We start from the raw sequence: 20,995 nt of genomic DNA, 5'->3' as shown, positions 1-20,995 counted from the left end.
CCCCTCTCGCTCTCTCTCTCTTGGCCAAGTCTCCATGTGTCTTTTCTGCGGCAACTTAAATCTGGCCCCTCTTTTCAACTCATACTCTGCCCCTTCAGTCACGCACTAGGATGTTATCTACATCCCCTCTCTCTCATATCTTCTGTGTGCCTCTTCTCTCCTGAATGTTTCGGCTTGTGGTCGTTTTCGGGTCTTCTAATAGTTTGCCGTTTCCTATACGATATCTCTGCACGGCAGCGTTTCCCCGACGGAACGCAGCCCGAGTCCCGCACCCTCCTCGCCAGCTTTTTAACAGAACTTAACCTTTGAGCTGCTCTGCTTCTGGCGCCCGACTGATAACCAACAGTATGACCTTATGTTAGTAACTGAGCGGTGTCAGCAGAGAAAAAGCTGATTGTCCGGTTAAAACCCGTGATCTACCGCAGTCTACTGTGCCCATCTGTCAGACTGTTAACTCTTTCGGTGATTTAAAATGAATGGCTGTTTAGACTGGCCGTCTGGCTGTGCTTACTGTTAATGACTCCACTAATGGGACAGACCGCTTCAGTAATGGAGGGATGGAGGAAGGTGGAGCATTGCTTAGGGAAAGTCAGAATGTGAAAAGGGTTAAAGGAAGAGGGAGATCCGGCTTCCGAACCTCAGGGGCTGTAGTAGACACAAATGCCTCCCGCTCTGGCTGACTGTGACAAAGGGTGTTTTCTCTCAGCCAACCAACTAAGAGATCTTATTCTGATCACATTCTGACGTGACTGGATGGAGCAAACGTCTCGGAAAATATTGTGTGTTATATTTCCAAAACTATTAGCCGCTGATCACTCGCTCTCTCTACTTCCCGTTTCCCTCTCACAGGTGACCTGGTGTCCCGTGCCATGCACCACATGCAGCGTCTGAGCGCCGTGCGCCCGGGGCTGAGCCCCGCCCGCCACGCCCGTCCCCAGCAGCCGGTGTCCTGGTCACCGGATGCACTCCACACCCTCTACTACTTCCTGCGCTGTCCCCAGATGGAGTCCATGGAGAACCCCAACCTGGACCCTCCGCGCATGGCACTCAGCAAGGAGAGGTGGGCGTCACCGACGTGAACCGTCAGCGATTGTCTCTCCGAGCGTCCGAGCTTTTCCTCTCATTGCTTTGGTCGCTTTGTCATGTTTACCTGATCGCATCACTCACGAAAAAGATAAAGGCGCCATCCGTCCGATGGGGTTAGGTTCAATCCAAACACAGCGAGCATCGACTGCACTTCAATACACAAGCATCCAACCACAGGAGTAGGGGTGCAGCGGATCACGGTTTTGAGCCGCGGATCGGATCATTTTTCGGATCGGCGAATTAAGAAAAAGAAAGCGAGATGAACATAACTTTGCTTTCCATTTATTCCGTCAAACACTTAAAACAAGGAACTTTAGCCCATGGACTTAAATGAAAACAACATACAAGCTGTCCAATGTTTAAATACTCAATAATTATATTAATGTGCAATATGAGGCACGCATGATACCATCTTCCTTTAAACACGGTACTGAATGAAATAATATGGTTAGATCCGCCCCCAGTAATCAAATTTTATTCCAATAGAAACCATTATCATGTTAAGGCCAGGCAAGGCAGCCATCCCCACCCTTTTTGGCCTCAAGCACATTACCCTACAACGATTGAAGTGTTAATATGGCTGCAGGTCAATGACAGGAAGAGAGCATGTTCCAGGTGTAAATGTCAGCCTGATGAAGCAGTGACTAGCAGCTTGAAGGTGCCAATTAGGTTGGAGACCTCAAAATGAAAGGTGTTAGGAGGCGCTAAAAGCCTTCAAATCTTTTGGCCGTGTCCTTTTTTCCCCCCCTCTCCTTTGTCCCTTGATGAAGGTCATTTTAGTCTCCTCTCATTCCTCGGCAATGTCAGTTTGAAGAACGTCGCTAAACCTCAAACGTAATCCGGCGAGACGCGAGTTCGCGGGGAACATATCTTGTGTCACACCTCAATCGACCAGTTAACATTAAACTCATCTCGAATTTTAAATCTGTTCTTATTCTGGCGGAATTCATGCTCCCAGTCCCTTGAGGTGTTTTCAGTGGGCCGAGGGGGAAAAGTGTCAGCTGTTTGAGGAACTCGGGAGGTCAAGCGGTCCATTATGTTAGTGACGTGTTTTGACGTTGCTATGGAAAGCGGACAGCAGCTGAGTCACGACCGTTACATTTCTTCCAGTGTCGAGCGGCCGGACATTGTGAAAGCTTTGCATCACATCGGGCCTGTTTGTAAACTGGAGTCAGAAGTGAGTCCCGTCGCGTCGAAATTCAACAGTTCTCAGAAAAAGTTACGTCAATCCGAGGGACGGCCATCTGGAGGAAATGTGATTGTTTTGACAAGATTTGAGACTGTGTTTGTCTGTGACAGTCAGTGGAAGAGGAAGACAGCGAGTCTGAGGCTGATAGGCAGCTCCGTCCCCCAGGTTCCTCTCTGAGAGAAACAAAACAGAAAAAGGAATAGTCAGGGACATGTTGTCCGTGCAGGAGCGGCTATATATTCAAAAAACGTCAGAGGAAAGTGCTCCCGTGTGCGTATGCGTAAAGGTCAATCGCACGTTTTAGATTGACGGATGAAGTTTTTTTTTGTTCACTTGTTGTAAACCGTTTGGTGGGAGCACATGTCCTCGCTTGCTGTTTCTGCCTGCATATTTCTGATGCATGTGTTTGTGATTGCTGAGTCGGGAACGCCTGCAAAGTATTTATGCTCGATTTCGAAGACGTGGTGTGTGTGTGTGTGTGTGTGTGTGTGTGTGTGTGTGTGTGTGTGTGTGTGTGTGTGTGTGTGTGTGTGTGTGTGTGTGTGTGTGTGTGTGTGTGTGTGTGTGTGTGTGTGTCAAAGTCCACACACACACAAGCAAGTGTATTATTGCACGCAGTATAATCCAGCTGTGCAGCGTACATCTAGTGATAAATAGGCACAGTGTGAGCGAGCAGAGGTGGGTGCTCATTAGCATCAAAGAGTAGGCAACGTGGAACTGACACCCCTCTCTCCCTGCCCTTTGCCCCCTCGTCCACGCCGTCTTCAGATGTTTTTAATCTCGGGTGTGCGTCGGTCTGCCTGCGACGCCGGCCTCTGTGATACGGGGAGCGTCTGCGATCACCGCGATGCTCGCGCCGTGCGGGATGAGACGTCTCGGCTGCTTTGTGTCCGACTTGTGTCTGTGTGTTTGCGTTTCCTGGCCTGTGCCTGTCCAACGCCGCGGACGCGCTGCAAGACTTTCAACGTCGTCAGGTCGCTGTACTGTTCACGCTACACAACTTTCGGTGACAGGGTGTCACACATTACAAGATCTTTCACCAGGATCGATCCCCGACATGTCCGTCGGGTCTCCAAACTACGTTTTGTTACCAAAACACACAGGAGTGTGACTTTGGAAATGAAGCCATACCATGCGCAGGACAGGATTATATCTTTATTAGATTCTTGACCGCTGTAAAAATGATAAATATGCATTAAAAACCTAGCGAAGAAAAGTAAAATAGGTATGCTGTGTTTCTGGCCGCTGCGCCGTACACTCCCCGTCTCTCCTTCTCGACTCCTCCCTCCTCCCGAGTCCACCCCAGCATACCAGATATTAAACCCGCTTGACAACTCGCCGGCCTCTGCGAGCCGCCAGGAGAGCGCTCGGAGTCGCGTCGTGAGCCGTGCGTGCCCCGCGCTCGTCGCTCACGGGAGCGCCCAGTGATTTTTTTCCTCCCGATCCAGGGCTTCGCTCGGCGATCTCCGAAAAATAACCCCGTCGGCGGGCGGAAAAAAAAAAAACAGGCCGGAATCACGTCGTCTGAGCTCAGCGTAACCGGGTGAGTCGGAGTGGACCTCGAGTGGAGTCAGGCGTGGCGGACCTGGTAGTGATTACAACGAGCGCCTCCTGTAAAAATACCGACTCCTCTCCCGGCCTCTCCATCCCTCTGGCTCAACCATCCAGTGAAAACGTCGTATTAAAAAAAAAAAAAAAAGATCCCCCGTGGAAAGTCAGACCGCGGAACTGTGTGGCCCACGACATCAAGCGTCATCGTAGGCTCCCGCTAAGTAGGAATCGGGGGGGAGAAAGGGATCCGAAAAAAACACACCCCTCTTTCTTTTTTTTTTTTAGTTGCAATTCCTTCGGCCCCGGCTTCGGAGGCCGCGAGGGCGCCGTCGTTTGTGCGTCGACTCGTTCTCCCGGGCGGGGCCGCGGTTTAAACCCATAATTCGTTCGTCTGGAAAAGTGGCATCGTAACAACAACAAGAAAACATCAAAAGGAGGAACTCTCATTAATGCACAGAAATGTAAAGCCTTTCTCCGCCATGGATGCAAGCCTCCCCTCTCAATTCATCTTGCAGATCATGAGTAACTTCATCCTGTAGAGGCGACCACCCAGAGCCCTCCTCCCTCTCTTTGTGAATGGGAGGCAGCGCTAATGGTTAGATGTGTTGCATTGATAAGAAGTAGCCGATGGAAGTTTCTCCTAACTGCGGCTACAAGTTCAGATACCGTTTCTGTTTCCCCGAGTGGACCCCAAATGGTGTAATCCGACTCTTTATCAGCACTAAAGCCTGACCTCCGGCTCGCCCTTGATGGGGGTCTGGCTCAAGATGTGATCGCAGCATTTCGCCGCTCATAAAACGAAACCACATTGGCTTTCGGGAACTTCGGTCGCAATATGTTTCCCGTGCAACATGTCTGATCTTGCGGTCGAGGAGAAGAGGTAGTACTTTTCAGGTTGGACAGGTTGGCGCTCCCAGGTTCGCACACACACACACACACACCCACACACACACACACACACACACACACACACACCCACACACCTGACCGAAATCTGAGCGCTTGACTGCCTTTTTACGGCGAACCAGGTGGCGGGTCGCCGTGAATCAAAGTCACCGTAAATGTGCGCGGCGTTTGAACATGTGTGAGTGAGGGGGTGCGTTGGTGAGTGTTTGTGTCCACATCCCCCCTGTTCTCACTGCGCGGCGTCAGGGCGGGTCAGGTCAGTCGGTTAGCCGGCAGCGCTATCTAGTTTCAGCGTCTTAACAGCCGTCCGCCTTTGATGTGAGCGCTCCCGGGTGTATGTGGGGGTGGGTGAGGGGCCGGGGGCGGTTTAGGCCGAGGGGGCCAAACCCCAGACGTAGAGTCCAGACTGAGGGGGTCCCTCGGCGGTCGCCGACAGAGCGGCGGAAAGAGGGGAGTGCGAGGACAAGCGATAGAGAACCAGATAGAGTCACATTAGCACGTAGGTGACGATGGGAGGGTGACGGAGGCGAGCAGACGGGGCCCGTCTGTCAGCTTTCATGGGTCACTGGCGAAAGGTGTGTACACGCAGGGCTGGATATCAGATCCTCTGTGTGGAAAAGCCCAACACACATGCCCCCAGCACACACGCAAACGTACGTTGGTGCGCACTCAGTGTATGGTTTCAATCGCCGTTTGAGATAAGGGCTGTCCGTGAGAAACAATAGACAACAGTTTTCATGAGGTACACCCCATGTATTTGTTTTTTTTTCGTCAAAAAACATTTGCTAACTTGGAATCTCGGCTGGTTCAGCACTAATGGTGAAGCAAAGCGAAAAGCTTTCTAAGGATCAATATCTGCGTTAAGTGTCGAAGAGGCCGGAGTTAGATGTTGTTAGGCGCATTAACGCCACGTGGTGCGCACGCCTGGAAGCAAGTGTTTTGTAAGGTAGCAGGGTGTCTTCCTGAAGGACCCACACGCAAACATAGAAAATAAAAACACACATTACATTATATGCATTGCAGATATGAACAAATATTGAGCGCATTACCAGCAGTTAAGTATCAATTTACCCCACTGCTGCCCACACATCTTCTAACGCCCCCCCCATCCCCCGCACGCCCCCAAACCATTTCCCCCAACAACCACCTAAACCTACCCCACCCTCCTCCCTCCCGGCCAGCCAGGCAGCCACCCGCAATCCCCTTCTTTCCCCAAACCACAACTCTCCATTCCTACCTCCAACCCACCAAGCAGCTCCTGAGCTCGTCAACCGGGCAGCGGCAGCTCCTCCACCCCCTTCCCCAAATATCCCCGCACGCCTGCGGTTCCCAGCGGACCCACGGAGGGCCCCGATGAAGGTGCAATGTGTGTGTGTGTGTGTGTGTGTGTGTGTGTGTGTGTGTGTGTGTGTGTGTGTGTGTGTGTGTGTGTGTGTGTGTGTGTGTGTGTGTGTGTGTGTGTGTGTGTGTGTGTGTGTGTGTGTGTGTGTGTGTGCGCGCGCGCGCGCGAACGGGTGTAGGTGCGTTTGTGTCCCAGGGACGAGGAAAGGCGCCGTCCAAAGCGCGTCCCATTTAGCGTTTCAGAGTCTTGCGGTTCTGCTTCTCTGTAGGTACCTGCTGCAAATACAGTGTGGAGGGCGAGCTGCACCGCGGGGGGTCTCACTGCTCATTAACAGTCATCACAGGCCGCGTTCAATGCATACGTTGATGATTTATGCATGTGTGCTCTATAGGAATACATGAATAAAGAGTGTGTGTCTGTATACATCTGCGTTCACGATATGTGGGTCTCCCCGCCCGACGAAGATAAACAGACAACACTAAGAATAATATCACGGCGGAGGGGGGCGGGAGGCCGGGCAAGTCACCGGAGATAAGACGGCGAATGTGTTCAAACACTCATTAACACAGTCTGACTGATGCTTCAAAGCTTTGAAAGCAAACAACAACGCGGACGAGAATAATGTGCCATTGTTTGGCCCGGCCCATTCTGTACGCATATGGCGGCGGCGGTGGTGGGGGGTTGATAGAGGAGAAGAGGCCCGACGATCTCCAGTGTTTTCCAAAGCGACCGGGAACAGTTGTGATAGTGGAACAAAGGAGGGGGAGATGGACGGAGATAACACGGAGAATTAGGAAGGCGGCGAGTCGGGCCCAGCACACAACGACCATTGTCACAAATTACCATTGTCGGGGCAGCACGTGCGTTACTAGTGGTGGGAAGATGAGAGAAATCAATATCAAATCTTTTATAGTGGAAAATGGGATGACAACGTCAGCTTAACGAGAGGAAATGAGCCGGAAATTTAAATTAAAAGAAAAGAAAAATTGAACCAAGCGTTGTTTGATCATGAGATGTCACTGTGGTGAACATTTGACAGGTGTAGGGAAAAAAACCCAAAACTGGACGTATAGAAAATCATTTCATATGAATTGTCTAAAATCCCGACTTTAGCTAAGCCCTGACTTTGATTTGGCCAGATGACCTAAAAGCGAAAGAAAAGAAAAGTAAAAAATCTTAAAAGTTCAAAAGTTGAATCCAAATTCATTCATCTTTGCAGGCCCGAGGTGAAAATCGCTTTCATGTCAAGTGGATTGCGTTTTTATACTGTTTTCCCTTTTTCTGTACGAGACCTTCCTCAAAGTTAATGTTGGAAATGCCTCTGCGCTTCTGTATCCCCTCCTGTTGTCAAAGAGTTAGGTTCAAAACTTTACAACCTGGCAAAGGATGCACAAAGATCACATACAGGACCTGTTGTGCACCTCGGTGAGTGGGTGGGTCATGTCGTGTCTTTTGACGTGAGTTGACGTTTTCCACCCCGGACCAAGTGAGTCGGTGATGTCATGGGATAGAGACGCGCTTGCACAATAACACACCCTGCCCTGCAAACTCCTTCCACAGGTCAAAATACACAGCCTGCACACGCACAGTTCGAACGGGAGTGGTTTTTTTTAACCACCGTGCGCTCGCCCCGTGAAACCTTTTCAAATTCCACTTAAAAAAAAATAAATAAAAAAAGCATAAATACTGGAAATGAGCTCCTGTGTCGCGAGATCAAAATCGCGAGGCTGTACGAATTCAACCGATTCATCAGTTCCCTCCAGCGTAGCAGCTCTGTGTTTATCGAGTTTCGCCGTGATAGTGACGACTATCCGTAGCCGTGAAAGGTTCCACTCTTTTTTTTTTTGAGAGAGAGAGAGATCCGGTTCTTGACGAGTCACTCAGTAACAGGAGTCGTTCGGTTGTTTTCGAACTATTTTTTCGTTCCGTTTCGCTCGCCCACTCTCGTGCCTTTGCCGGAGTGGCTCCCCAGTCATTTAAAAGAGTTTGTTGCTATGGCATCGCTGTAAGTTGGCTGTAATAATAAGCACAGTCAGAGACGTTTCTGACGTTTTTACTTCTTAACAGGATGGCGCTGTAGTGTGGTGGGATTGACTCATTGTAGAAAGTGTGCCGTGGCGGGGGGGGGGGGTTGGGAAACACTGGCTTATAAAAGATATATCTCTGTTTTTTTTCTACCCATAGGCCTTTTCTGCTGCTTCCTCCTCTGATGGAGTGGATGCGCGTGGCCATCGTCCACGCAGAGCATCGCAGGAGCCTGTTGGTGGACAGCGACGACGTCCGGCAGACCGCCCGGCAACTGTTGCCGGGGCTGGACTGCGAACCCAGACAGCTCAAGTAAGAGTCATTAAAAAGTCACTTTGGCATTATTTGGCTCCTTGTATTGGTATTGGTATCGGTATCGGCACGTGGACTTATTACGTTCGTTATTCACCCTCCCCCTCGCCCGCCCGTCCCTCTCTCCTTTCAGACCCGAGTGCTGCTTCAGCTCCTTCAAGCGTCTGGACTCCAAGGCGGCCACGGACAAGTTCCACCTGGACCTGGGCTTCCGCATGCTCAACTGCGGCCGCACCGACCTGATCGGCCAGGCCATCGGGCTGCTGGGGCCCGACGGGGTCAACAGCATGGACGACCAGGTACGAATATGATGTTTTAAGAATTCATGGATCACACCCCCCCCCCCCCCCCCCCCCCACCCAAAACCTCATCTGCTATTCCTTCCATGCTTCCCCGTTCATCTTCCTCTTGTCCTCTCCCCCTGAACCAGGGCATGACCCCCCTGATGTACGCCTGCTCGGCCGGAGACGAGGCCCTGGTCCAGATGCTGATCGATGCCGGGGCCAACCTGGACGTGGCGGTGAGAACACCTCTTGTTTAAAACAAAAATAAAATAAAAATTGCTTCGCCGATCCACATACGGGTCGGGTGTGTCTTTTAAAATTCACGGAAGCGGCAACAGGTGGCATACGGCGCCTGCCAATAACCCGCCTATTGTGTTGAAATGATTATTTCATGTATTATTTACCGGCCCCAGGTCCCGCCCTGCTCCCCAAAACACCCGTCTGTGCACCAGGACAGTCGACACTGGGCAGCGCTCACCTTCGCCGTGCTGCATGGACACATCTCCGTGGTGCAGGTACGAAGCCCTGCACACACCAATACACACACACACACACACACACACACACACACACTAATACACCAACCATGTAGCCACTGTTCTTTTATTTTAGAATTATTTTACTTGTTTATAGGTTTACTCTAAATTGCCAATTATTTTAATTTATTTCTATTATTTCTTTTAACAAATCATTTTTTTAATATATATTTTTAAGGTTTTGCCATTTTTTGACTTTCTCTGTTCATTTTTAGGTTTTGCCATTTTTTCAATTTTTTTTCAAATTTTTGGGTTTATTTTTTTCCGCAACTTCTTGTTTGTCTTTTATTTTTAGGTTAATTTTTATTGTATATTGTTCATATTTAGGTCTGCTGTTCATTGCCAAAATGTTCTTGTCTATTGTTTATTATAGGCAATTTTTTTGTTTATACTTGTTTTTTAGGTTTATTGCATATTGACAAATATTCTCTTTTTTTATTATTTCATTTTATTATTATTATTGATTATTGTTTTGGATGTGTAACACTGCAATTTCCCTCTGGGGATGAATGCAGTGTCTGCCTCCCTCCCGACCTGACATTACCTAACTTACAGGCTGTATTTCCAAGAGGGAGTAACCTGAGATATAAATGTAGTTTGCTTCACTTTCTGCCGCTCCATGTACTATTAAAACCCTCCGCTGACAAATGTGAGGTCAGAGGTCGGAGCCGTTACTGAAATGCAGAATGTCAAACACACCACGAGCGAGCAGATGGTATGTGTAACCCGTGGATACGACGCGTCTCCTTCCGCAGCTCCTGCTGGACGCGGGGGCCAACGTGGAGGGGGCGGCGGTGCGCAACGGACAGGAGAGCACGGCCGACACCCCCATACAGCTGGCCTCGGCGGCAGGTGGGGCCACGTGCGCGCGCCACACACCACCATGTGTTTATTATGTGCAAGCGTGTTCCGGGGGGCTAGGCCTGCGTTCGGGTGTCTCGCTGTGAAACCCGCTGTGTGGTTGGGTTTGAGTAATTGTTTTTCGGAAGATTGCCGGTTCGATCCCCGGCTAGTCCTGGTGGCGTGCTGATGTGTCCTTGAGCAAGACACGTGACCCCTTAAATGCTCCCCAGGCGCCGCTTCATGGCAGCCCACTGCTCCTAGATACACCAATTACTGGGATGAGTAAGATGCAGAGAAATACATTTTGTTGCCTCAGTACACAGTGCAATGACAGTTGGTTGAATCAAATCTAATTTCACATAATGCGAGGAACCTTTGTGAGTCACTGAATGGGGTTGAGGGGTTTATGAGGTGGGGGCTTGGGTCAAATTTGGTTAACTTATACACCCATATGTACTGAGATAATCATGACCAAATACATGATTAGGATGTGACCGTAGCCTTGGTTTAGTTACCCAGACCTCATAGAACCATACGGGTTTCAAATCAAGCTGTTTACTAGTCAGCACTTTAGCATTTTACACATTTGATATTACTACCTTATTTATATTTTATTATATTTTAAGTGTTTTGGTCAAAGTAACTTAACTGAGCGTGTTTTATTATTGTTAATTCCATTTGAAAAGGATTGCTTTAACAAATAAATTATACGTAAAATATTAGGTAACTTTGACAAAAATGCATGTTGGCATGATTACTACTAGGAATACTTTAAAGTTGAGTTTTCACCATACTGTTCAAATTGACCAAAAACCCCAAACTCGATACGGTATTAAAAGAGCAAGAAATGGGAGCTCTCGTCAGGAATACGGTGGGTTGTATAGAATTTGAGCTAAAACAAATTTTTCGACACTGTTCATTAAAGTCAATGGAACAGAAGGCTACCGAGCAAAGGGTGCGGCTATTATTTCCGTCTTTTCCCCCACCGATAACATCCCAAGATATGAATCATTATGGTGATGGGGTCGGACCGCAGGCGGGAGAAGCAGGGGTACATGAAAGACAGGAATTAGGGAATGAAAGGCTTGTGTAAACCAGGATGGAGGGAGGGAGCCGGAGCGTGCGGTGGCTCAGAAGCCTCTGGGCGGCATTCCTCAGCGGAATACTCGCAAGCCACACATAGCTGTAGTAAATGGGACACGCTCTACACACACACACACACACACACACACACGCATACACACAAATGTATGAATGGTCCAAGTGTGTCAAGTGTGTGAGCATTTGTGTTCACGTTCGTATATGTACCTTAAAAGAGTGTGTGTGTGTGTGTGTGTGTGCGCGTGTGCGTGTATAGGTAATTATGAGATGGTGAGTTTGCTGCTGGCCCGAGGCGCCGACCCCCTGTCCAAGACCCACGATGGGAACGCTCTCACGTCCTCGCTCTACGAGGACATGAACTGCTTCAGCCACGCTGCCGCGCACGGACACAGGTTTGTCTCCACCCTCTGGACACATGCGGTACCGCTTTTAGCCTTCTTTTCTTATATCAAAGATCAATATAACAACAAGGTATGTGAATAGAGTAGATGGATACAGAGATAGATAGATAGATAGATAGATAGATAGATAGAAAAGGGGGAAAATGTATAATATACAATAAACCTAGAACAACATTTTGACAAAAATATTCAAAAATAATAAACCTAGATACATAAATACTCATCACTATTCATCAGTTCATCCCTGGAGGGAAATTGCCGTTTCGCAGCAGCAGCTCACGTCAGAGCAAATAGCCAATACAATTTTAGGAAAATAAGCAGTTAAGCAGTAAACCTCTGTATTAACAATTTGAAGTTTAAAGCAGGACAATTGTTCATGTATGCATAAATATATGCAGATATTTACCAATGACAGTATATTTGTTGGGTATTATGTAGCATATATTGGGTACATTGCAGGGTATATTGTATGTGTTTATGGAATATTATCAGAGACCTGTATGGAGAGGATTCAGCTCAAGGAACCCTTCCAGTCAGACTCCATCTGTCTACCAACACCAACTGGCGTACCACGAGTGTGTGTGTGTGTGTGTGTGTGCGTGTGTGTGTGTGTGTGTGTGTGTGTGTGTGTGTGTGTGTGTGTGTGTGTGTGTGTGTGTGTGTGTGTGTGTGTGTGTGTGTGTGTGTGTGTGTGTGTGTGTGTGTCGGAGCATGACATAGACTCAACACTTCACATTCCCCCGTGAGGGTGACGGATTATGTAATCACATTGGGAGGGGAGAGGGGTAACGGAAATTGGTGTATCTGTCCCCGTGTGTGTGTGTGTGTGTGTGTGTGTGTGTGTGTGTGTGTGTGTGTGTGTGTGTGTGTGTGTGTGTGTGTGTGTGTGTGTGTGTGTGTGTGTGTGTGTGTGTGTGTGTGTGTGTGTGTGTGTGTGTGTGTGCGTGCGTGCGTGCGTGCAGGCGTGCGTCTATATTACATACCTGATGCATCATTTGGAACGCTGGGTTTAGAAAATAGATACTTCGATACGATAAAATTATATTGTTTCAATTATAATATTGATACTTGGTTTGGAAACTTTACAACCGTTATCCGCTTAAATGAAATAGCATCAAATCCAGAAATGCAATGAAATTTTATATATTTTTTTATCTTTTGAATGCTTTTTTTTTTTTTAAATCAAAATCAGATTGTGAGACCCTGTTCAATACGCAGCCCTACAAAGGTGTAAAATGCTTAATTCTCTCTCTCCCTCTCTCCTCTCCTCTCCTCTCTTATCTGTCCCATCCAGGAACGTGCTGAGGAAGCTGCTGACTCAGCCCCAGCAGGTCAAGGAGGACGTCCTGTCGCTGGAGGAGATCCTGGCCGAGGGGGTGGAAGGTGAGGAGGCCGGTGGCATCCCTTTCCTCCCGCTCGCCCCCCTTGGGCCCTCCCTGTCCCCGGGGCCTGCCGCCCCGCCGGAGGGGGGGCTCCCCCGGCTCTGCAAGGCCAGGATGAAGGCCCTACAGGAGGCCAGCTACTACAGCGCCGAGCACGGATACCTGGACGTCACCATGGAGCTCCGAGCCATGGGTACGCCGGCAGCCATCTCCGGGGATCAGCACCGAGAATCTTTGCATGGTTGTTCTAACTTGGGTTGTTGTTTTTTTTTTAGGCGTTCCCTGGAAGCTCCACGTGTGGCTGGAGTCCCTTCGCAGTGCCCAGCAGCAGTCCAGGACGGGGGTCACCCTCTCCCTCCTGAGGGACTTCACCACCGTGCGGGAGGAGGACTACGGCCAGGAGCTGGTCTCTGTCGGCCTCCCCCTCATGTTTAGCATCCTGCGCTGCACTAAGGTATCATTTCGCCCCAGTTCCCGATTGTGCTTATTGTTATAATGCGTGTCATGTGACACCCCCATCCTCCTTGGCCTTCCCTTTCCAGAATGATGCCGTCACCCAGCAGTTGGCGGCCATCTACAGCCACTGCTACGGCCCGGCGCCCCTCCCGGCCATCCCCGAGACCAAGGCTTCTCTTTCCGCTCAGCTGGGTAGCATGGATTTGAAACGCTTCGTGCTGTTGATGCAGCTAGACAAACACAGGAAAATAAAAAGCTGCTATGAGATCGGGGGGCGGCGTTTCTGATTGAGTGTTTGCCGCTTTTCCTGCAGACCCTCACTTCCTGAACAACCAGGAGATGTCCGACGTGACGTTTACAGTCGAGGGGAAACCGTTTTACGGCCACAGGGTTCTGCTGATCACTGCCTCGGACAGGTGAGAGCGACGATGGGTGGAGGATGATTAACATGGACTGTCAAAAATAGGTTATATGGAGGGTGTAAATTGTAAAAAAAAAAATAAAATAAAATAAAAAAAGACATGATGGATTGTATGAACTGCAGGTCCATTAATCCTTTGGCGCTGCATGTGATCACACTTTGTAGGGTCAAATAAAACCTTTTAATTGGCCCATTTAAAATCCTTGACATAATATGCCAGCCTTTGGATTTTTGCCAATTCTACCACCAGGATCACACTGAAAATACATGGAGGGAGTAGCTATGGCAGCAGACGACCAATAACTCCGCTGCTGCAGCCGCCATGACAGAAATTGTCAAAAAGGGAATACCGAGACATGTTAGAGCTGAGAGATTGTTATAGACACTCACACACTGTATGGGATTTGTAGGGTGGGGGGGGGGGGGGGGGGGGGAGATGAAATTCGCAACTCAGAAGACAAATATTTTTGCTTATTCAATTTGATTGTTTCGTTCCATAAGGAAACGGAGTAAAATAAAACAACCGACGTCTAAAATAAAAACACACTGTCGCTCACGGTCGCCCTGTCGCTGGCGCTCCGTGGGCACAGTCGGTACTGTCCCTGTAGGGCTATTTTACATGGGGGGCTATTCATAAAACATTTGGGGCCCCAGACGCCCACCCCTAACAACGCCACTGCTGTCGAGCTCAAAGTAAGATCTGTTACGTACTCTGTATTGAGTCTATCAATAGCAATTACATGATAATGATGTGATTATTTTTTTTTTCTCTATTAGGTTCAAGTCTCTGCTGGTGTCGTCGGGGCCGGACGGGTTTCCCAGCAAGGAGATCGAGATCTGTGACATCAAGTACGACATTTTCCAGGTAACTCAATAACTTTGGTCCCGTACTGTATATCGTCAGTGGTGGGGAAAAAGTCCACATCCAATATTAGGTAATGCCATGGGCGCACTACAGGACGTTCACAGTCGTCGGGTCGCTGTACTGTTCACGCCACACAACTCTCTGTCTTGCGAGCGGGATGCAGTCTTGGGGTTTTCCCACGACGTGACTGATCGGCGCCAGGGCGTCGTCGCACATTACAAGATCTGTCACCTGGATCGAAAACGACGTTTTGGCACCAAAACACACACGGGAAGTGACACCGGAAATGAAGCCACGGCTTGCGCGGGACGGGATTATTTATTATTTATTATATTCTTGATCACTGTAAAAAAAAATAAAAAATGAATTAAAGCAGAATTGAAACAAGAGATGTATTACAAACCTAGAGAAGAAATGTAAAATAGGTATGCAGTGTGTTTCTGGCTGCTGCACCGTGCACTCCCGTCTCCCAGTCTCTCCTCCTCCGACCCCCCCATTCCCCAAACCCACCACCCGACCCACCCCCACCCCATGTCTGCTCTACCCCATATCTACCAGATATGGCTCTATATATAGTACTGAAATTACTCAAATAGAGTTCACATACTCCTACTTTCTACTCCTTCCTATCCGAATTCAATACAACAACCTGGACCTGTCCCTCGTTTGATAATTCCGTCTTGTTCTTTAGATGGTCATTTATTAAGTCAATTGAAGACATTTAACCTTTGACCCCTCTGCAGATGATGATGTCATACCTGTACTGCGGAGGAACGGAGTCCCTGAGGACGAACGTCTCTGACCTGCTGGAGGTGAGAACCACCTCCAGGCCTACAACGAACAATTACTTTATCATTAAAGTTAAATCGTTTTTTAAATTTAGTTTTATTTTTTTTGATGATCACACGAATTTAATGCATTCATTCAAGACCGTCAAATGAAAGTAAAATAAATTAATTAGGCGTAAAATCATCGTGATTTATCACAGTTACATGTGATGATGGGCAAGTAGTCTAGTTGCTATGTGACCTAATATGTGACACGCCCTCTACCTATATGTGACGCGGTGCATTAGAAGTCAAATAAAAGCATTAAGGATTTAATGACGGTCTAACTCTTGGCGTGGTCCTTTGTAGCTGCTGTCAGCTGCCAGTGTGTTCCAGCTGGGGGCGCTGCAGAGGCACTGTGAGTTAATCTGCTCGCAGCACATCGGGCTGGACAACGCAGTCAGCATCTACAAGACCGCCAAGGTACGGCAGGAGCTCCCTTTTCCCAAACGATACCCTTTAAATAGTTCAATAGTTTTGAGTTTGAATCTCTGAGGTCTTCAATTCAACACAGTCACTTGGTCAGATTCATCCATATATTTCTTTTTGTCCAAATTTTGTCAAAGTTTTTCTGCGTCAGAGACGGAATTGTGAAACGTTGCGAAACCATTATTCCACTGACCTTGCTATCTGACCGAAAGGAAAATGTTAAATAATCGGAAAATAACCACAGTTCATAGCATCACCTAGTTGATAACCTACTCTGTTTCTGACCAATAGTTGCCCTAATAGCTGCCTTTATACATACCTGCAATACTTTTTGATTGAATTGAATAAGGGTCTCAAATGTAATTACCATTTGTCTTGAAAAGCTCTTAAAAAAAGGATTAAATTGCTAAAAATTATGAAGAGAAAAAATACTTCTGCCAGTTAATTGTAAAAAAAAATGTTTGGATACAAGAGTCCCCTTTGTTATTCATTTAGTCTTTATTCTTTCCTTTTTTTTCCCACATGAAAATCCCTCTTAATTTACCTGCACGCACTGAACGACATCATCTATTAACCCATTCAGGGAGATAACTTTCCTGGCTTTCCCCTCTGACCATCCCAGGCCCACGGTTCGGGGGAGCTGAGCTCATTCTGCGAGGGCTACTTCCTGCAGCACATGCCCGCTCTGCTGGAGAGGGAGAGCTTCCGGGGCCTGCTGCTGGGCCCCCACGCGGCCCGCGCGGGGGCCAACCACACCCCCGCCGCCCTGGCCCGGGGCGACTCGCCCCTGCAGGAGCTGGAGGCCACGCTGGCGCGACGGCTGCGCTCGCTCTACGTCAGCTCCCGGGTGTGAGGAAGACGGGCGGACGGACGAATGTGAACTGCCGAAGTGTGAGGCAATAGTGTTGCAGGTGGAGGCTCAGATTGTTTGCGGCTGATAGGACGGAGGAACTTTGGGTGCAGACGTCTGATCCTAGATCTGTAACCAGGAGCAAAGTTCCACGGACAACAGACCCGGGGGTCCCCACCCCCTTTTTTCAGACTGCAGGAAAACCTCCCGATTGAAGTTCCATCCCGCCAACGATTGCCGTGCGCAGCGTGTTTGTACACAGAGAAGATGGTGGCTCTGAGATGCTTTTTTCCAGGGCTCTGGAAGCTGGAAGGGAGCAAGAGAAGCAACAGATGGACAGGAGAGAACTCCGGGTAACTCTAGAGCAACGCTGCCCTCCAGTGGACGTAGCCCCCTCCAGTGGACGTAGCCCCCTCCAGTGGACGTAGCCCCCTCCAGTGGACGTAGCCCCCTCCAGTGGACGTAGCCCCCTCTAGTGGACGTAGCCCCCTCTAGTGGACGTAGCCCCCTCTAGTGGACAAAGCCCGTCATGACCAGTAGCCCTGACCTGGGAGGAGGATGGGGTTCACCAGAGTGCCCCTGGTTCTGGACAGTGGTGGAAAAATTAAACCAATCTAAGAGTAATGTCACGCGGACCGTGCTGGACTTTATCTTTTTTTTTTTTTTTTTTTTTTTTTTTTTTTGCCATCCGCCATTTACAGCAGAAGGGATTCTGGGAGAGAAGGAGGTTGACATTCAGCCTCCAACACTGACGTAAGCTTTGGATTGTTGATTCACAAGTGGAATTACAACTGTAACTTTTCTTTTCATAATTATTATTATTATTTTCTATTTTACAAAAAAGGAAAAGAACGAAAAAAAAAAATCTGACATGAGTAGTAGAAGAAAACACTTAGCAAAGACTGGGATGGATATTTTCTATTTAAAGAGGAAAAGAAAAAACAGAGATGTGAGAGAGTATTTAACAGGGACTTCCCTTTTTATTGTGTTTTTATTCCAAACAAAAAATAACTATTAATATTATTGTCGAAAGGTTGCTTTTGCGTCGCTGTTTGTTTCCCGGGTCCCGAACACTTTGACATTTGAATTAAGATGATATTTACCGAGGTTAGACACTACTACACATGTACAATAGCAGAATCTGACATTGGATTGAAAAGGCATAGAGACTTTGTTTCCTGCTAGATACTGTAATAAAGGTCCAAGCCTGGTTACCACGGAAAGCATCCTTTGATTTATTGTGGAAAGAAAAACACCCCAAAATTTTGACCGTCATTCATGTTTGGGTTAAGTCTACAATATTATGGTCAGTGACGCGTGTGTGTGTGTGTGGGGTCGAAAAAACGTCCCCTGCGACGGGGTTTTCTGGGAGGCGGCCGAAGTTTCGAAGGTTCAGTAGGTCTTCTTTCGACATTTCAACAAACATCGTGTTGGACGGTCGCAAGACTGGTGGTGCCCAACTCAGGCAAACCTCATCTGTGATACAGGTACCAGACGAGACATGAAATGTCTACGGACTAAAAAAAGAATGAAACAAATGGGCTCATTGCTTGCTCGACGCAGTTCTCCAACTCATCGCTACAGCGTCGCAGGGATCACGAGGCCGAAATATCTCGCGAAAAGCACGAAAAGCCATCCCTATTTCGACCGCAACAGCGAGTTCCCGGGGCCTTTCAAAACTTCCGCCACGCACGCCGACCTCTCAGAAAACCCGCCCTAGCGTCATTGTTCCCGGACGGTGGCGAGGGAGTCGAACCTGGCCGCCTGACGCTGCCTTTAAAACGCACACACCTCCAAGTCCTCCTACATGTCCCCCCTCGGATCACCCCATTTGGGGAACAATCGCAGCGACTCGGACGGGGAAAATCAGGACTCGAACCTGTGACGGCAGGGTCCGAACCCCCGTCGCACGGGCGTCCGTCCGGGCGCCAGCTTCTCTGAGATCTACGCCCATCGCCCCCCCGCCCCATCGGTTGAACAGACGATGCAAACGTTTTCACCGGCTCTTTAGGTAGAAAACAGTGTGTGCCCTCTAAGGCGACCTTCGGAGAGGAGACTCTCAGAGCTCATGCCGCCGTCCATTGAGAGGGACAACCCGGTTGAGCATGCCAAGGCCATTGTTAAGACCCTCCGGCCCCCCTCCCCACTTCCATCTGTGAAAAGTGCCCTTTTTTTTGGATATTCATCCATGCCCCTAAAATGCTCTGTGCACACCCGCCTCTGGTCCATCAGCTGCTCTGGTGCTGAGGGCTGGGTGATGTTAATATAATAGTTGTCGTAAATCAATCATTTTCTGAACTGCATCAGACTGTTCCAGCTGTTTTAACCAATGCATCTACCTGCTTGGTCATACTATTATGTTTACACACACACACACACATTTATATAAATGTATTAAACAAACACCGTAAATGAATGAGTTTATTTGTTTCAGCACTGTAGATGCTCACAGTCATGTTACATGGAGGGAAATACATGAGTCGGTTTATTTTTCTTTGTTTTCATTTGTTCCTGCTCTGTTAAAAAAAAAAAAAAAAAAAAAAAAAAGGCCTCGTCGGGCCCCGGAATCGTCCCACGATGTCCTTATTGAGTGTCGCTGGCCCCCCCCCCCCCCCCCCCCCACCCAAACCCCCGTTCTAGAAAATCGATTTAGGAGAGAGAGGAGGCGAGCGAGTGAGTGAGTGAATGAATGGTGAAGGGTATTGCTTTTTGTGTCTTGCAGTACGGAGATCCCCCCCCCTCCACCTCTCTCTCTCCCTGCTTCTGACCTCCAAGGTAGAAGAAGAAGAAGAAGAAGAAGAAGAAGAAGAGAAACTGAAACCTCCAGAGCAGAGTAGAGGAAGCATTGATCATCAAGTTGTGCACGAGGAGGAGGAGGAGGAGGAGGAGGAGGAAGGGGGCAAGGTAGAAAGAAAAGGCAAAATAAGTAAAGTAAATAAATAAAAAAAAAAAAACATTAAAGGGAAGAGAGGGGGGAGTAAAAAAGAGGGAGAGGAGAGTGGGTGGGGGCTGAGGGAGTGAGCGAGGGTTGAGTGGTGGAACGTTAACACTAAAGCCATGCAAAGAAAAGCTCATGTTTTCGGACATGCACACAGCAATACGAGCTAGAAGCGAAGAGCAGGAATCTCCCGGCGTGACGGAGGAGAAGACAAAATCAATTCCGTCCATCCTATTTACAGAGGGGGGGGGGCGGCGCGGAGGACGTGGGACCTTCGCCTCCTCCTCCTCCTTCATCTTCTCCCCCCCGCACGCCACGCACGATGACGATGACGATGTGGAACTGACAAATATCAATAGAAGAGCATATTTCCCTCTTCAAAAAGAGGCTAAGTCTACATTCTTAAATTACTGGTAAATCATTAGGTTGTTTTTTTTATTTGTTTTTTTTTCGTTTTTTTTTGTTTTTTTTCCGCGACCCCGCCCTCTGAGAACAGATCAACGCGACTTCTCGTTTTTCCCCTCTGAGGAGGGACGGGGAGCAGAGAGAAACTTCTCCGCCTAAGTTCTGTTTCAGAGGAGAAAAAAAAAAAAAACCCCAAAAGAACCGAAAGAAAATCGTCTTTTTTTTTTTTCCTTTTTCTTCAAACGTTGCCCCCGTTAACAAACACACGAGAAGGTAATAAATAACATTCAACTGACCCAACAGCTTCTTTTTATATAAATAGCCAAAGTTATTATAATAAATTAGGAAATCCGCCCCGCAAAAAATTTGTGAGATGAACAAAATGTGAATAAATAAGGAGGTGGAGGGAAAAAAAATACAAAAATATCCATGTTTTGCATTTTTTTTTTTTTTTTTTACATACTTTTTTTTGGTCGCCGTACCTCCGACCCCTACTGCTGGTAAAGAGAGACTAGAAACAGAGGTTCGGGCTGAGAACCCAAGACAGGAAGCGGCTCGGAGAGCGAGAAGATGCGACGAAAAATGTAACATTTTCAGATCAAAACGTACGGTAACAAAACGAACGGGAAATAAAATAAAATGAAATGAAATAAAATACTGGGAAGGGAAAAAAAAAGACCAAATTAAATTATAGCATGTGTTGAGCCGGGTGGAATTTTTTTTTCACTTCCCAACCCGGCTCTTAATGACAGCTACCGTATATCTAAACATAGTGTCACAACTAGACATTAGATTTTAGTTTTTTGTTGTTTTTTTTTACATAAGAAATAATTTCAGTCTGTACAA

General features: G+C 48.0%; 1 protein-coding gene across 3 annotated transcripts in view; it reads left to right on the top strand.

Moving 5' to 3' along the window:
* The window catches only part of abtb2b (ankyrin repeat and BTB (POZ) domain containing 2b), a 51,152-nt gene extending 33,123 nt beyond the window's left edge, over positions 1 to 18,029 (top strand). For all 3 annotated transcript variants that reach the window (XM_080001908.1, XM_080001907.1, XM_080001909.1), the window contains 15 exons: positions 850 to 1,060; positions 8,259 to 8,411; positions 8,545 to 8,710; positions 8,842 to 8,931; positions 9,109 to 9,210; positions 9,987 to 10,083; positions 11,432 to 11,567; positions 12,871 to 13,151; positions 13,234 to 13,412; positions 13,501 to 13,606; positions 13,728 to 13,830; positions 14,613 to 14,700; positions 15,444 to 15,512; positions 15,837 to 15,950; positions 16,579 to 18,029. In XM_080001908.1, coding sequence (XP_079858034.1) covers positions 850 to 1,060; positions 8,259 to 8,411; positions 8,545 to 8,710; positions 8,842 to 8,931; positions 9,109 to 9,210; positions 9,987 to 10,083; positions 11,432 to 11,567; positions 12,871 to 13,151; positions 13,234 to 13,412; positions 13,501 to 13,606; positions 13,728 to 13,830; positions 14,613 to 14,700; positions 15,444 to 15,512; positions 15,837 to 15,950; positions 16,579 to 16,809 — 2,126 coding nt within the window. In that variant the 3' untranslated portion in view covers positions 16,810 to 18,029. The remainder of the gene's footprint in view (positions 1 to 849; positions 1,061 to 8,258; positions 8,412 to 8,544; positions 8,711 to 8,841; positions 8,932 to 9,108; positions 9,211 to 9,986; positions 10,084 to 11,431; positions 11,568 to 12,870; positions 13,152 to 13,233; positions 13,413 to 13,500; positions 13,607 to 13,727; positions 13,831 to 14,612; positions 14,701 to 15,443; positions 15,513 to 15,836; positions 15,951 to 16,578) is intronic.
* The last annotated feature ends 2,966 nt before the right edge of the window (positions 18,030 to 20,995 follow it).

The sequence above is a fragment of the Zeus faber genome, assembly GCF_960531495.2.
Source record: "Zeus faber genome assembly, chromosome: 6".
Classification (NCBI taxonomy): Eukaryota; Metazoa; Chordata; class Actinopteri; order Zeiformes; family Zeidae; genus Zeus; species Zeus faber.
The sequence above is the reverse complement of the archived record's forward strand: the minus strand, read 5'-3'. Positions and strand labels throughout refer to the sequence as shown.